At 34.3% G+C, this 17,894-nt stretch overlaps 1 protein-coding gene across 4 annotated transcripts in view; it reads left to right on the forward strand.

Moving 5' to 3' along the window:
- The window catches only part of RGS12 (regulator of G protein signaling 12), an 84,781-nt gene that overhangs the window by 54,075 nt on the left and 12,812 nt on the right, over positions 1-17,894 (forward strand). For all 4 annotated transcript variants that reach the window (XM_026847078.1, XM_026847080.1, XM_026847081.1 and 1 more), the window contains 9 exons: positions 3,407-3,586; positions 4,813-4,966; positions 6,202-6,278; positions 7,947-8,147; positions 9,096-9,169; positions 11,960-12,086; positions 12,992-13,088; positions 14,567-14,643; positions 15,160-15,313. In XM_026847078.1, coding sequence (XP_026702879.1) covers positions 3,407-3,586; positions 4,813-4,966; positions 6,202-6,278; positions 7,947-8,147; positions 9,096-9,169; positions 11,960-12,086; positions 12,992-13,088; positions 14,567-14,643; positions 15,160-15,313 — 1,141 coding nt within the window. The remainder of the gene's footprint in view (positions 1-3,406; positions 3,587-4,812; positions 4,967-6,201; positions 6,279-7,946; positions 8,148-9,095; positions 9,170-11,959; positions 12,087-12,991; positions 13,089-14,566; positions 14,644-15,159; positions 15,314-17,894) is intronic.

Here is a 17,894-nt window from a genome sequence, read left to right on the forward strand (position 1 = left end):
AGCCCATGCCTGAATTCCTCTTCATCCTCTCTCAGTTGTTTGGTGGACCAGATGGTGTTCTTAAGTGTCTGGGCTGATGCAAGTTTTCTTCCTTCTTTGAAAATGCTCTGTCCTTGAGTTGGAGGGCTCATAAGGTGGGTGAAAATGCTGCTGTAAAGTGCTGCTGTGGGTCTGATCCCAGCCATTTGGCCTGTCTGGAACTGACCTGCTTATCTCAAATTGTCAGTGCCTCTCTGGTTCTCCCATCAGATCCCTCAATCAGGCCCATTCCTCCCACTGAAAAATTAGGTGAAGCAGGATGAGAGTTACTTCTGCTAAAGTAAGCGCCCTTGGAGCTAGGTGTGCCAGATGAGGTACTAATGGTGTGTTGCTTGGCTGAGGTCAGTCCTGTGTAATCAACTGCCTTGATGGCCCTTAATATCTTGGTTTTACTAAGTGGCAGTTCTGCAGTGGATCGCTTTTGTGGTCCTGGTGGGTGGTATGACCTCAGGCACACAGAACTGTAGGTGTGTGCAGTGAGCACAACACACCCACAGACTTTAGAAGTTCAGCTGACCATGGCGACACCCTATGAATAATGTGAAGTCTCTGCATTTGTGGTCTTTCACAAGATTTTTTTTTTAGATTTAAGCACCAAGCATAGAGTGCAAGGGTGCTGAATTGTGGTGGCCATCAGTTAAGAGTTACGTGATGCTGGGGAATAGGGAGCGTTGCTGTCAGGCTGCAGTGGAGTTTCGGAAGTGTGTGTGGGAAAGCGCCTTGGAAAGCACTGCTGAAACCATTAGCTCTCAAGCACAGCCTGTTGGGAATGCTGCTGGAAGTTGCTTTCTGTCCATAGCCTGACAAATTTGCCCTTGAGCCTGTTGTTAAAGGTGTTGTAATATGACAGTGTGGATGTAGCCAAAATGTCTAGTTAGGGTTTCACTGTTTCTTAGAATAGAATGAGAACAAGTATTTTGAGTGTTTCTGGATGCAAGACAGTGTAGGTCACTTGAAAATAAGAAGAAAATATAATTTGCTACATGCAGAGTTGCATAAATGGATATGAGTTTTTCTACCCTTGTTTTAGTGTAAAGTTCAAATTATGCTTTTATAAGCCATATTTCTCATTTGTAAGAACAGGAAATAGCATCTGCTAGATTTTTGCAATAATCAGAAGTCGTTAATGTGTAAATTAATGTGGTAATAATGCTAAATGTAGGAAATTGTCGGGAGGTAGTGTGGGCTAGCAATGTGGTAGGGCAGATGATGATCAGCTTAAGATAAAGTAGTTAAGCTGTCATCACTCTGACCAGCAAAATTAAAAGGTTGGAAAGTTTTTGCTGCATTAAGTATATTTAATTTGCAGGCTTCATCTATGCTGTAACTGTCTTTGCATCTCTTAGGAAGAATAAAATAAAATATTGCGGAGAACAACCCAGCATGGAATAACAGTTTTATTTTCTTTTGGTGCTAGATTTTATGACATTAGACAATTCTGAAAAGCTTTGGTTTTCACCCTGAAACTGTTTTAAATATAAGATATTTAAATACCTGCTGTATGTCAGCTGCATGGTAAAATAGTGTCTTATACTTCGGGGGTACAAATTGCATTTAGCTTGTGATTTGTTGAGTGTAACCTCTATACATTTCATTTCCTTGAAAACCTCAAGGACAGGTGAAGTATTTTGTATTTTTCAGTTTTCGTTTTTTACATCTGTTTTGGTGTATGTAGACTACACTTCTATTTTCCCCCAATAACTAACCTTGTATCAGCAGTTCACCTATGAGTCAGTGAGATTGAGACGTTTTGATACCTTGTAATTGCTCATCTGTATTTTATGCTATTTTGGCAATACACCACAGTGTTACTCTGTGAATTCAACAGAACTCAAGAAACATTTCTGACCTGTGTGCCTTGTGTACACTGAAAAATTTGCTGAGCCTTGACCTGAAGATTATGTGTGCTCTGAAACTAGTTGACTTTTTGAAGTTTGCCAGTGTACCTGTGGTTAGAGGATTGTATCTTTCATGGCATGAGGGTGAGATTTCCCTTCTTGAAGAGTCACGGACACCGGACTGTCTCTTTGGCACTGCACTGAGGGCACATTAGTCTTTGTACTGAGCTGTTTCAGCACATTAAGCTGGCAAAACTAACCCTACAGAAGTATTTTTTCCATAGCTTACCAGGTGGAAAACAGTTTGTTAGAGGGCCCAACAAACATGACAGGCAGCACCTAAGAGGGAAAGAGAATGTATTTTGGTGGCAGGCAAGAATGTAGAAGTCAGCATTCAGTTGAATTAGGTTTCTGTGACAGTGCAGCACTTTGCTGTTTGCTGGAAAAGCTTTGGGCTAATGCTTGTTGAGAAGGGTGTCTCTGCACAATCAGAAATTACTTCCATCGGCAACTGAACCACTGTGGCTTAGTGATGAGCTTCCCTGTAGACTCTTGGGAATATCATAACCAGTTGGGTGGCACATACTGTTCTTCACTTGTAGGGAATTTGTCACGTCCAGAGAAGGTGGCATTCATACTATTTTTTCAGCTCAAGTGAATCACGGGAGAAGATACAAAGGTGAAAGTGTGAATTCACTTAAAACTATAGGTTTGCAAAAAAGGAACAAAAAATCCAAACATTGTTTAGCATTTAAGAAAGAATTTTTCTTCCTTTACTTTCATAAATCTAGCTTTGGCTAAATTAGCAATGGACGTTTGCTCCAGGCCCGGTATAGAGCTGATTCCTTCCTGTGTAAAGATAAATGTTGGTCTTGCCAAGCGCAGCCATTGTATGTAACCTGTTCTTTTTCAAGGTCTTGATTTTACATCACCTTGATTACTGAATTTTCTAAAGATATTGATCTTTTTTTCTAAATGATTGGACACATGAACATTACATAATACTGTAAATGCTCCTCCCTGTATCAGTAATTATCTTGTATATCTAGTATCATTGCATAATATTGAATATTGTGATTACATCATATTTCTGAGTTCTAGACCATAAACTTTCTTCTTGTTCACAGCAGCCTTAAAACATGCTTATATAATTATGTCCTATATAGTACTGATGTAATAATCTAAAAAATATTTTAAATGGCTAGCTTGCTATGCGCTTTGCATAGAATATACAAAGGTGAAATGCAGTAAAAGATGGCTATGAGGAGTATGGTGTTGTCAAGACTCTACAGTATCTCAGCTGCTTATGCACTTTGCAGAATTCATTGAGTTTTTCTGAATTCTGTGCTAAGGGGATAGATCAAACTACGTTTCATTTTAAATTGGTGAAGTGTATATAACCAGGTCTAAACAAAGTCATGCCTACTTCTGTTTACAGGTTAATGTCCTAAACTGTTGTGAAATAGCTTCATTTTCTTAATGTGTTATTTAAGCTTATGTAACCATTATCCATTGCATTTTAATTTCAGATATTTAACTTGATGAAGTTTGATAGCTATACTCGCTTTCTGAAATCCCCCCTTTACCAAGAATGCATCTTAGCTGAAGTAGAAGGTCGTCCTCTTCCTGATCCTCAACGTGTTCCCAGCAGCCCGACTTCTAAACACAGTATCAGTTCAGAGAAGTCCAATATCTCAACACCGAAAAAGGTGACCTTTGTATTGTTGTTATCTGAAAACTATGTTCTTAAATAATTGTTTTCAAGTTCCTTAGAAGATCAAAGATAATGTGTAAAAAACAATTAGAGTGTTTGTTTAGTGGTGCTGGGAAATATAATTAGAAAATGTTTATGTAATCAGGAAAATACTTGCTTTTTAAAATCCATACATTTGATTCATTTCTAGCTATTCAATTCCTAAACCTAATTTTAAATCTTTGTTGATATTTATATATGTGTCAAATAAAAAATGAGGATTATTTTAATGCATCAGTGCAGAAGCTTGTTTTGATTGAATATTGGAATTAAGATGTGATATTTCAGCCTTTGCCAAGAGCAGACATTTTATCAGAAGTTATTGGAGAAGGCTTAACCCAATCTAACTCATCTTTGCAGAGGATAGTTTTTTTAATTTCTTGGCCCCTACTGAACTAAGATAATTCTGTGTAAACCCCATACAGTTGCTTAAAAATTAGACCTGTAGTCTTACTGATCTCACAACATTATTTAGAGTTTATTTTCTCTTCATGTAGATAATACCACCATAGTATTATATAACTGTATGGGTGAATTATAACTTCACATTTTTCATGTCAATCACTACACATTAGCCCATCTGCTATTATGTATTTTTATGATGAGGAACCTTTTTAAAAGTAGCATTTTAAGGAATGCTCCAATAACCTAAGAGGAATAGTAGCTTGATAAAACAAGTTTAGTGACATTCTTGATGTTTATATTCTTCACCACTAATAAATACTTTGATTATACTTGAATATGTTAAACAGTATTTTGTCACTGTCGTTAAATGCAGTTCATGTTCAATCCTAGCTTAGGAACAGTATCTTACGTAACAAAATGTCATTCTGTGTTTTAAAAGCAAGGCAAATGGCCTTTCTACATTAAGTTAGGCATTAGTGGTGAGATGTGGAGACTTCTTTCATGTTTGCAGGAGCTCTCTGTGGCTTGTTTCCAGTTACTGTTTTGTATTCTCTACCGAGTAGCACATTTCCATCTATGTACTTTTTTTTTGTTTCCGCTGAGGGGTTTTTTTTTTGATTGCTACTGAGAGGCATGCTGGCATATACACTTATGAGTGGGGTAAAAAAGACCTGACCATCACACTGTCATTTTAGGAAGAAGTGTGGGAAGGTTTATTTTAGATAATATGCTTACAACTGTGATTCAACCAATTATTTAATTGTGTTTTGGTGATAGTTAAGTGGTAAATCAAAATCAGGAAGATCTTTAAATGAAGAGTCAGGAGAGGAGGACACTGAGAAGAAAAAAAGGGGAACGTTTTTCTCATGGTCAAGAAGTAAGAGTTTGGGAAAATCACAGAAGAGAAAAGAAAATGGTGATTATCCAAATGGTGAGTATTCACATTCCACTTTGTTGCAGAGTTGTTTCAGCAATAGATGTGACTAATCTCATTATGTTTAATTTTTATCTCAGTACATCCTTGGGTGTGACAGAGGTAAGAGAAACTGTCAAGTTAGAAGGCCATAGCAGGGCTAGTATCACTGGAAGCTTTGTGGAAGGAGATGTACAAATAAATAGATAAAAGCATGCAAATATTTGAATTTGCTTTTACTGATTTCCAAGAGACTTATTTTCTGCTTTACAGTAGACTCTGCATTTCTGTGTGCTGGCAATTGCTTTTTCAAGCAGAGCGCTACTATATTTATAGTAAGATAATTTCAACTCTTTACAGAGAAGTTCAGGAGCTATACATGCAAGTAATGCTGTAGTTACAGCTATTTAAAAATTCCTCCATCTGCATTATTCTACCTTTCTTTCTTCTGTTAGTACCACAGAGGTATGTTCACTTTTGAACACACCTGTTTCCACCTTTCCTGACTAAAATGAAAAAAGAAGAGTCAAAGCTGTAAAAACCCTCGAAATCTGCTGTTTTCTTACTTAACTGTTCATGAAGTTTCCCTGTGAAAGCATCTGTACATGGCCTCTAAAGGAAGAGGTGAAAGTTTTGAATTAACTCATTCCACTGAGTTAAAAATAATAAAGAAATTCCACTGAAGCACCAAATTTGGACCATACTGTTACTGTGGTTTCTTCTTCTCTATTTTCTAGAAAAGGCCCAGACCCACAAGATATCTTTGATCATATGAATAGTTTAAGTGTTCTCATTCTACTTGTATGTCAAAAGACATCAGAGGCATTTGCATCAGACTTAAAGTTCTGAATGTGACTAGTGATTGTCTTAGATTTTAGTTTTCTAATACCATACTTACACTTTAAAAATACCTCCCTTCAAAAATATCTGGAGGCAGAATAATTTTTAAATTTTTAAAAACATTTTAAGATGAAAGAAAATATTTTTGCTGGTTTTTGGTGTGTTTTTTTTTTCTTTTAGTATAAAACCAAGAGCAGTTATTCAAGGGTTACATAACCAAGAAATACTTGACCAAATATTGTTTTGGTTTTCCATGCTTCAGTGCACAGTATGAAGATGTGGTGTTTTTTCCTTTAATGAAAAAAATTATTGTTCTCACCACAGAAGATAATATTTGAAATTGTTTTCTGTATTTCTGTAATAAATAATAAAAGTAAGCCTTTTTACTGATTGTTGATTCTTTCCACAAACAGATTCTATTCAGTCCAATGGATTATCATACAGACGGGAATCACAAGGCTCCATGTCATCAACTGCTAGTCTTGACTTGGTAATGGCTGTCTCTTAATAATGAAGAAGTGGGGAAGCAGTGTAAACAGTGAATTACTAATTTTCCAAGTAGTGTAAAGTAATTTGTTTGAAATAGTTACATGTTTGAAGTAAAGACCCTTTTAGAAAGGGTCTTTAAGTGATACAGTTAGAGGGTAAGATGTAATATTAAGCAATTATAGAATATTAGAAACTTAATAGAGATTGTGTTCATATATTGCTTCTTATTTTGTCCTTGGAAGAGAAAGATATCATTTGCATCTTGTCTGTCTTAACTTCAGGCACCAATAAACTTCCAGAATAAAATTTCCGTGGTACCAGTGTCTGTTGTGCTTCTTTCCTCTCTGTTTTTTTAAAGTTGTGAGTTTTTCTTCTTGTCATGGTGACTTAACTCTGCTTCTAAAATGTGAGAAAAGAGAGCGAAGGAATTTCATTGCAAACACTGTAATTTTGTCATAGTATGTAGGAAAATATTCAGTGAAGGCACTTGATTTTTAACCATTAGATTCTACTTTTGCAGTGTCTAACTAATGAAATGCAAAATTAGAACAGTATTAATCATAAAACATAGATATAATACTTGAAATTTATTTTAACTACATTGATAAGAAGGAAAAATATGTAAAAAAAAAATTAAAGTTTTTTTTGTACTCTTGATATCCCTCTTGTAGACTAGATTCTAGCAGCGGTGTAATTTTGCCTGTGCTACAAATATTGATCAGGGAAGAAAGTTTGGCAGTCATGTTTATTTCTATTGCAGGAAAGTGTTATCTTAGAAAAACAGAAAATGCAAAGCCCCCCTAAAGAAACAACCCCTCTTTTCTTTCCTACTCCAACTGATTAATTCAGAAAATTATTATTTGGATGAGAAGCAGCAAGTTAAAGATAAGAGAAAAAGCATGATTAGTACCCTAAAAGATTGTTGAAAACAGTATTTTTGTAGTGTCTTTTTAAAGTTCTAAGTGAGCTTTTTGTTAAATTTTCAAAGATACTTTTGATATTTCCTAGTAGTGTTACTAATCTACTGTTACTACAGCAGAAAGGTTAGTGGTCTGCCCTTTAACCTTAACCCATATAGCATTGTACTTTTAGTTCCACAATTTTTTTTTAAGAAAGGCATTAAGTGAATTATTTTAATATTTTAATTTCTCTGTGGTGTATTTTATGTATAGTGTTCAGATAATGTTAAAAGAAGAGGAAATTGTTTGAGGAACTTGATGTTTAAACGTGTTCCTCATCACTTAAGTGTTGATTTATAATGTGCCAATGGCCATTTTTGCATCAGTGGGTCATTATTGAGTATAGCCACTTAACTGTTTGGAAGCTAAATAAGATTTTATTTTCTTTTTATGTGTTTGGATTAGGAGTTCAGTTCTATAGTTTGAGAATCTTGTAACTGGCTTTACACACTGTCTAAAACTTAGTCTGTTCTTGAAATACATTTAGATTTGTGAAATGCTGTTACCTTTATCTAAACATGTTTTTTTCAGGATTTAAATTTACCTGATATTTGTGGTATTTGGAAGGATTTCTAAACTGTAAACATGGTAGAAAGAATGCTTCTTGGTTTGATTGTTTGACTTGGTTTGATTTGTACAGACTCTAAAAGTTTATGCATATTCCTAATTTTCTCATTGGCCACTAACTTTTCTTTCTTTTTCCTGTCAAGTCTGAAGCCTCAAGATTACCTGCATTTGTACCAGATAAAGAGAAATCCACCAAATACTGCTGTATAAACCTTCCAGATGGTTCATCCAGCAAAATGGCTGTTAAATCCGGATTCTCTATCAAAGAGGTGCTATCTGGGCTCTGTGAGAAACATGGCTTTAACATAGCTGCAGTGGACCTTTTTTTAGTTGGAGGTGATAAGGTATTGTGTATTCCTGTGCTTTTTTTTTCAAAGTGTTTTCATACTCATTTTACTAATAAAGAATTCTGTTCTCTCAACAGTAATATATATCTCCCGGTTCTACCTATAGGTTTACATTGGCAATGCCAGTTAATTGAGGGAGAACTTTAGTGCACGTAGAACTGGTGGAGTACTGTGATTGGTTCTGGTATCTACATTACAGGAAGCAGAAGAGAGCTTATGACAAGGATTTCCTTATAATTAATTTAGGTATCTAGTCCATGTAGTTTATCCAGGGGAATGGATGAAAGCATCTGCAAAGAAAACAAATGTGTTGTAGTAGATGATACTTCATTAAAGCAAAGAAACATAATACCTTTCAGTTGTTCAAAGGTGAATGAGATTAATTCATGCCAGAGTTAAGGTACGTGTTTTAATATTGAGGAAAATTTCCAAGACAGCAGTGTACATTGGTGATGGGTGATGGGTCTTATTCCACAGAAGTATCTCCAATTCAGAGAGAAGCTGTGGCTGTGAAACTTTTTATTTTCTTAAATTTGTGCTTATGATCAGTCTAGATGATCACAGTGACAAAAATCACTGAATGTGCGTAATTATGTGCCCGTATTTTTAGATCTTTTAAAGACTGTTAACTTGTCATATTTTCTAATGCATCATTCTATGTAATAATTTATTAAAACTGAAAGACCTAGACTTGTTTTAAAACACTGAGTCCCTGAATACCAGCTGACTCCAGTGGAAGTTGAAATTTGGTTGGTGTCTCACAAGTAGCCAAAAGACACTTTAATTATGTTGCATATTGTAAATGAATATCCACCAGAATGTATACAACCTATATTAATAATTTTCTGATTTATCAGAAAGGTTTTTTTAACCACTCAGTTGTTTTTTTTAATATATTTTAAAATTAATTTCTCTTTTCTTGTGTTCCTGTCATGTGCTCTCTAGCCACTTGTATTGCACCAAGACAGTAGCATCCTGGAGTCTCGGGACCTACGTTTAGAAAAACGCACTTTATTTCGGTAAGAGTCAAAAACACTACCTTCCTCTGGCATTTTCCACCCCATTTTCCATTTTACTTTTTGTAAGCGCACTGAAGTATATTGTCAGTGACCTGTGCAGCAAACCAGCAGTTAATGCAGAAAAGAATTTGTCTGAATGCAGTAAAAAATCCAGTTAGCCATGCAGCGCATCTTAGATTGTAATGCAGAGTCCAGCTTTAAGGGATCTAAGGTTCCCATTCATTGCATAGGCACATTAGAAGAAATAGGGCTTAGTATCAAGCAAAGAGTTTTCATGGGAAGAAAGGAAGGTGACCTAATATTGGTAACCAAAAATGATTGACTTCTATGTCTTGCAGTTAACTCAGTTTGAGTTTCTATTAAAGAGTCAATTTTTACCTTGGATTGCAATAACACTTATGCAAGAGGTATGCATTTAGCATGGGGATTGTGTGAGTTACACAAGTGCGTAAATTAGATATCCTACCTACATTTAGCCACTGGTGTCTCCTAGATTTAGAGCCAGCTGCTCAGTGCTTCCTCTACAGGTAGTGGTGAGATTAGAGTACCTCTAAAAGGTAGTTCAGGTGAGGGCAACAGGGTAAGGATCAATGGGAGAAATATGGGCCTACAGGAACGTTTCAAACGAGTAGAGCAGCACCTGGTAAGTTTTAATTGCTGCAAGAGGAACCTTTCTGGATTGCTGTCTTGGATACAAATGGAATTTTGCTGCCAATGTTCTAGTTTAGGAACGCTTAAATATTATGATGATGTCTAACTGCTCAAGCTGAAACAGTTGTGAACAACAAGCGTATAGGACAGATCTGCAGGCCCAGAGGGACCTTCCACATCAGGAACAAACATGATTAGTAGGTTGAAGCAGCACAAGAATGAGACGGAAATTGAACTGCAAATCTCCTAGTCTAATCCTAAATGCAACAATAAAAAAAAAAAGCCTTTAAGATTAAATGAATATATTTATTGATTACATGTTCCCGTTTGGTTACATCGGTAATTATGTGCCTAACTGGCAGGTTACAGTAAGACTAATTGTATAAAAATAAATTCATCTGAGTATAGATTTATAACCCTGAATCTTAAACAAGCCAATGTTATAATATTATTAATGTGGGTATAACATAATTCAGTATTATATATTTAGTATTATGTAATTTTTATTTTACATTTTTTTCAAAATAATCTGTTCCAATATTTTTCCAAAATGCCGGAAAATGTTTTAATGTTCCTAAATTCTAAAAACAGAAACCAGTGCTGTGAAAACTCCTAAAATAATTATTTCAGGAAAAAGTAATGCAATAGAATGTTTGCATTGCACTTTTGAAGTGAATAAAATTTATTTTGTCAGGTATTCATCATTTTGGCTTTATATTACTTTTCTTTAGGAAGTAGCATTAGTTTCTATTTAAGCACACTTCAGATTAATGAATATGGCATAGCATATTCAATTTTAAAATTGAGATTGAGCAGTCTTTTATTAGGTGTGAGTTTGAGTTTCCAAATTAAAAAGGAACTTCAAGTAGGCAGTACCATATGTTACTTGTGTGTTAATTAAAACAGAACATGCAGACATGTTCTACATTATTTCCTTCTGTGTGTAGACACTATGTAAGCAAAAATACTCAAATATTTGGAATATATTCAGACATAAGACAAATACTGTGTGGATGTACTTGGATACCTGAATGTCTGCCGCTTCTGTCAATTATCTATCAGTGATAAAAATCGATCATTTCTGTTTAGTAGCTGTTGTAGTCAAAGAAAATGTGAAAGGCAAAGTTTCAGGCTTCTTGTGGAAGGGAAAAGTCATTAAAACTAAACATTTTGTATTAAAGTAATTTGTGTGAGAGAAAAGATGGGGTTTACATTTAATCATGACTGACAAAATCACTAATAACTTTAATTTCTTCCGATGATACACATTTCTTCTGATAGTTTTGTTAGTAATAAGCCTGCCCTTGTTTTCATACTGTAGTGCCATTATAGTCAAATGTGGGTATTATGGAGGAATCAGGGCACAGATGAAGAACATTAAAAAAACCCAAGCAAACAACAAAACTAGTCACAGTTCTGTGCAGGGGAATAGACATGAATGGAATAGTTGTGTGGGTTTTAAAAAAAAATTTCTTACTTTATTATTTTTTTGCTGTTTTGATGAAATGATACAAAATTGCATAATAAACATTGAATAAGGCCGTCTTTATCCTTTAAATTCCAACTGAGTTACTTTTATAGCTTTTGCTTATAAGTTTCTCCTACAGCAGTTTTTTGTGATATGGTGACATTTAACCAGAAATTAACATCATCTGGTATTCCAGTGTATTTGTTCCTATGCTTAGAAATAAAAATAAAAATTCCTGTCCAGGCCTATCTCAGGTAAATGAATAGGACATAGTGAATCTCTCTTGTGGAAGTGGGAAGTAATATTTTTCTTTCATCCAAAGATGTAGTACAGTCATGGAGTCACTTTGGAAGCGCTACTGGACCAGAATGGTCAGAGCAATCTCACTGTGAAGATGAAAGTACTGTGGAACGTATGTAATTGGTCTGAGGATCACCATGCAATTAGGTTGGCTTATGTCTTCTCTTAGCTCTGGCGAGTGAAACAGTGGAAGTTTTATTTGTATTAAAAGTGCTTTATTACCTTCAGGTCAGGATAGGTTTGTGCTAGTGAAGTTTCAGGGTCACTAGCTGTAAATTAATATAATTTTGCTGTAGATTGGATTTTAAATATTTTGTACATTATGTTTATTGGAATATTTAATATTTATTGTTACTATTGGTGTGTTTCAGGCTGGACCTTGTTCCAATCAATCGATCAGTTGGTTTGAAGGCTAAACCCACCAAACCAGTAACAGAGGTGTTAAGGCCTGTGGTTGCAAAATATGGTTTAAATCTTAATGAACTTGTGGCAAGACTAGTAAGTATCTTTTGATGTAATTCAAGCTGCAGTATTTTTTGTCTGGAGAAGATCATATGATAGTCCCTGGAATTATTCCTGTCCATATAATTAGGTATTTAAATCTGTATTTATAACTACATGTTGAGATGAAAGTATACAAGTAGTCATGACCATTACGATTAATAGTAAGTACCTCAAAGCTTTAGTCTGTGTCTGTTTTATATTCTCCTTTGGAATAAATCCAACATACTAAATAGTAGACCCTGAATTTAGATTCTTCCAGAGATCAAGTTTTCTCAATATTAGCCAGGGAAAGTTGATTGAGATTAGTTAAAGCTATTGTTCCATTATCCTGGGAATCATGAAAGCTTCCTCAAATCCCCTTGCAGAAAATTTATATGGAAGCATACTGATTTAACTTCTCCACTACTAAACACTTGGCTGGAATATTGAGGAATGGAAAGTTACTTTTGTGGTATTTCTAATATGTATACTGTCTTGGTTGACCTAGTCCATGCTTTTAAAATAACTTCATTTAATAAAATTACAAATTTAACAAAATACAACCAATTTGGAATAAAAATAATATCAAACTTCTTCTGAAAAATATGATTAGTAACATGCACACGAATGGTCCTAGAGTATTTGTGCATGCTTTCAAATTGGATTTTTTTTTTTCTCTTTTTATCTTTTTATTCCCCAAATAACATTCCTCTCACATAAATGGGTTAAACTCATTGTCATCAAGGTAGTTTTACACAAATGAAATAAACATTTTTAGAGTGGTAGAAGAAAGATAAATTGAGGCTACGCTGAAGTGTAAAAATGCTTTGCTCATTTTCTTTCAAAAAATGTCAAACTACCTATATTCGTTCTGAAAACAGCTTTTTCTCTATTATATACAAACTGTGATCCGACTTTAGAATGGTGAGCAGGAACCACTTGATCTTGGTGTCCCTATATCTAATCTGGATGGTCAGCGGGTTGTTCTAGATGAGAGAGAGCCAACAAAGGGTAGAGGTAAGTTGGCATAAAAGCTTCTATTTATGATGTCGTCAGTTTCATAAAACCTGACTCTAATTAGAGTTTTTTCTGTTGATGCAAAGGTGAGATAAATGTGATTACATTTATGTATGTCACATGTAGCATATATTCTTTTTAACTACAAAGGAGTGAGGTTTCTAAAGATTGAAAATTAAATTCATCTGTTGATAGCTAGTAGTTTACTGTTGCTGTAAGAAATTTTGCCCTGCTAATACTTGAATAATGTGCTTGCACTCAGCCATAGATACACACGCACGTTTAGGGTCATAGTGCCTAGTAATAATAATGAGAATAAAATGCCAAATATCTTCTGTGAATTTGGCAATTAATTCATAAGAAATATTCTGTATAAATAAAACAGATGCAGTCTGTACAGCAGCTATATATACTGCTATGATAACACCCTTCTTCAACATGAGAAAGTAGCAGAGCCTACATCTCCGGTTTAAGTGATGATTTCTGGAGATAATACTCAAAAGGACATAATTTGTGATTTCTTCAGACAAAATAATTTGAAAAATCGAAGTTAATCAGTTGAACAGCTGACAATCTTTTGTCACAATTAACATGCTAGAATAAGGTAAGTCACCTTGCGAGTAAAGGTTTGGTTTCATTAGGAGACCTTTGTCTAGATATAGAACACTTAGTTTTAAAAATGAATTTAGATGTGTTTAAATTAAACTGACTTAGAGTAGAGATCCTCTTTGGGAAAGTTCTAGCAGAATAAAGATGGAGGTATTGAGGAGAATCAGATTTGTCATTTTTCTAGGAAACAGAACCAATTGCAATTTTGAAAAAAGATAATACTCTCGCAGTTACCTTAAGGATTAAAAGTGTAATGCTGTGTGCTGCCAGCTGCTATAAAAGCCTAAATCATAGAGGATCTTTGTAGCAGTAGGCTCATTCTGTGGCAATATGTGAAAAAGGGCCATGATTCTGTGTTTGCAGCCCAGTCTTTGGTTAGTATATTTGTTGTAGGCAGATGTAATTTGAAGGAGCTGTTTAGTTACTTTGAAGTTAAGGACAATATGGCAATGTCTAGAAAATGATACACAAAGCAGGTTGAAAAGCGACAACATGACTTTTCAATGATCTTTTCTGCTGAATGTTTTTTTCTTGTTTAAATTCTAGATTTGAGAATTACAAACTGAATTAGTAGCTGAGATTTTAAAAGCTGCTTGATCTAAATGAACCGAAAATTTAGGAGATCTTAAATGAAACTTCAGCATCTTTAAAAATACTTGATAACATTAGGAAAATTTGAAGATGAGAGGGAGATTCTGGTAGGTTTTGACTGAAAAGTATCAGGGATATCAACTGTGCTCACTTATTTTCTGAGTACATTTTTGAGAAATTATAAAGCAAAAAATCTGTTTTGTGCATCATTTTCACTTAAATATTACTTTTTTAAAAAATTATGAATTTGTAGTTACAGAAGGTATGTTTATGTTCAGTGTTTACAGATAAACAAAAAGGTGCATCCGTAAAACAGAGTGCAACTGTAACTACTTCAAGAAGTCAAGTGTCTACTGTAAGTCTTCTGCAATGATTTTTGTCCCTTAAATCATCTTTTGTTTCCTTCTGGAATCCTATACTAAAAGCTGCATTCATCTATGATTTTGAATCAGCCAAATTATGTAACTAGATTGAGTATAACTTTATTTCATCTGGTATTTTTCCACTGTCAACAGCATTTATTTGTGAGAACTTTGTGATGAATCAAATAGCCCTTTCACTGTGTTGTATTTGTTGTTTTGTGTCTCATTGATTTATCTATATTTGAAAATGTTTGAGTTACTCTGAAATTCAAAGGCCCTTTTGGTAATGTGAATTCTTCAGAATAAAGAGTATTGTGTTTGTTTATACAATTTTGGGATCTACTGTGGCAAATGTTCTTTGCAGTAATCAAAATTAAATTAAAATACTTGTTGTGGTGGTGTTAGAGAAATATGTTTTCAAAATAACTTTTTTATTCACTTAGACCATATTATGTACACAATGATGTAGCCTAAATTTAAGTAGTACCTTAACTTTCCTTCTAATGCAGGGAGAGGGAAGAACTCTAGGAAAGTCTAATTCTATCAAAATGAAAGGCGAAAATGGAAAAAATGCTAGGGAAGTCCGGCTGTCAAAGAGAGAAGACTCTATTGCAAAGATTGGGAAAAAAAAATGTCAGAAAATAAATTTGGATGAAGCAGAGGGTATGTGAACTTTATAGTTTACGTATTAACATAAGTAGTCTTAGAAAAATGAGAATTTTATATCTGTGTAGGAAAAGGTACCATGTGTTTAATACTGCATTGTGAAAATCATAGCCATGATCCTTATATTTTTGTTCAATACCATGTTTTGAATTGTGAAGTTTTTGAAGCTGAAGGTAAAATTTTAAGAATACCCAAAGACAGGGGTAGGTGCCTAGTGGGATTTTCAAAAGTGAAAGCTGCCTAATTCCAGTAAGATAGAAAGGAATTAGTTACTCAACTGCAGTTGAATATCCCATTTGATACCCTTTGCAAGCCATGTAGAAGCTTGCCTTTCTGTTCACCTTTACATAAAAGTCTTCAACTCACTGAGAGGCATTCTGCACAATGGTGTAGACCCTAACTTACTCAGGTAAGAATTTTTGAAAATTTTCTTCTGAACTCTGTAACAGTCAGGGAGTACAGTCTGATGACTGTGGAGGAGCTGTGATGGGCAAGAGTGAAAGCTTGGTTTATATTCAATAACTGCTCCAAAGAGGTGGTTAGAAGTAGAAATAAGCAAAGAGGTTATTTAGGTAATCTTGTATATTCTGAGTTCTGTTTTTACCTTCAATTACATCTTAATAGTTTTCATGATATCACCGGAAAAGAACTCGTAACAGAATTTGCTGTCTTATAGAAAGATGTCCATGGGAGGAAGAAGAATAAAAACAGTGTAGCAGTAGAAATCTTGACATACCACCCTCTGCCCTAAGGCATTAACTGAAGCAATTATCTGTCTTGTTAGCACTACACATTCCTCCCCTTTTTCCCAAGTAGAACAAGACCAGAGGACATATTTTACCCACAGATTAAAATTTACTGCTGGTGTTACCTACTGTGCATATCCAAAACCTGGTTATGCACAGTTATACAGCAAATGAATGTTCATCTGTGAATAAATGTCCACTGACTGGAATTGAAAAAAATGCTGTGGTTAAACATTTTATTGCAAAGTAGATGTTTGTTAATATGTGTTATTACAAGATATCAGTACATTTGAAATTATTTTCTGTTGCTTACTATTTTGTTAACTTGTTTTCCATATTTTAATATTTTCATTTTTCTTCCTAGGGCTGAGTAAAACATTAACATAATTTGAAAACTTCAGAATTCGAGGCTTTCACATTTTATTTTGAATTTTGTGAAATTTGTTCAAGTTCGGAAAATACATACCAAATGTTGTAGACCGTTTTTTAATGAAAAAAAACCAAAAACAACTGTTCTATGAAGTTTGAAATTTCAGAAAGGAACTTTTTTGTATGACTCACGTTAGCAATGTTGCATGTTTTAATATGCATACCGCCATTTTGCAAAACTTTGGCAATAAGAAGCATTTTGAAGCTTCCATCTTGGCTACGTTCAGATTTCATGACGTTTGACAAAGCATGTTAAAAAATCATTTTTACAAATACATTAGGAATAAGGTCATACAAGTGCAAGTGTGTGACTTCATATTATGCTAAGTTAAAACTGATACTAACACTGTACTTCATTTTGTAATGACTTTTGTTTCAAACAGTCTTTATAAGCTGGGTTGAAACTATTGATTTTAATTAATCTGTTGGAGATGGCCCTTTTAAGCATCTTTAATATTCCATAGTTTCAATGCTGTCTTACTGAGAAATTAGGATATATAGAGACCCTATATTAAGAATTCCGTATTTTTATATGTTTTGTACCAAAGAGTTCGTTTATTGTTGTGATGTTTCTTTTTTGAGGAGTTGTATAATTCTTGGCTTATGATTGATACGCTTCTTGTTGCCAAGTTTTGAGACTTTCTAGAACAGTGGTGATTTACTATGAATATTATTTATATAGAGAAACATTAAACCATTGGACATCATTAAGGACATGATCAGAAAATCACTTCTAATTGTGTTTAAAACTCAATGAAAAGCTGCCCCATCCCTTTTACTAATGGCTCCTTTAATGGTCATTGACTACCTGCATGCTACTGGTTCATTGCAGCACAAAGTAAAATGGGGTTATTTAAATCATCATCTGATCATGCCCGGTGATGATAACATCCTGGATTAAAACTACACTATGAATTGAATTTAAACTGTGATAAAATATTATTAAACTGAGAGAAATTCAATATAACAAGGAAGTTTGCAACATTTTGAATCTTTGAACTTTCAAATGGCATGGCTATTTTTGGGTTATGAAGGGTAAAAACCATCCAGAATATAAAAATGTGCACCCATTGTCAGTAAGACCAAGAGCCTTGTTTTTTATAAAGAATTAAAAAAATCCTATGTGTATGTGTACAGATTTATTAACTGCATAAAATAGAAGATGTGTTCAAGGCTCAGTGAATTGCAGCTGTTCTAAACTGCAAAACTCTTACAATAGCAATCCTGATGATCTTAATTATAGTGATGCTAGCGAACATTGCTGCAATTGAAAAAGTTCCTCATTAACATGGGATCTTATTTCAAGGCAGCATTGAAAGAATTGAAGATCTTCATGGAAAGTAAATGTGCTGAAAATTTACGTTTTAATGACATTGCACTTTCTGACAAAAACTTGTCAATTT

This window comes from Athene cunicularia (genome assembly GCF_003259725.1).
Source record: "Athene cunicularia isolate RWA chromosome 4 unlocalized genomic scaffold, athCun1 chr4_part1, whole genome shotgun sequence".
NCBI classification, from domain to species: domain Eukaryota; kingdom Metazoa; phylum Chordata; class Aves; order Strigiformes; family Strigidae; genus Athene; species Athene cunicularia.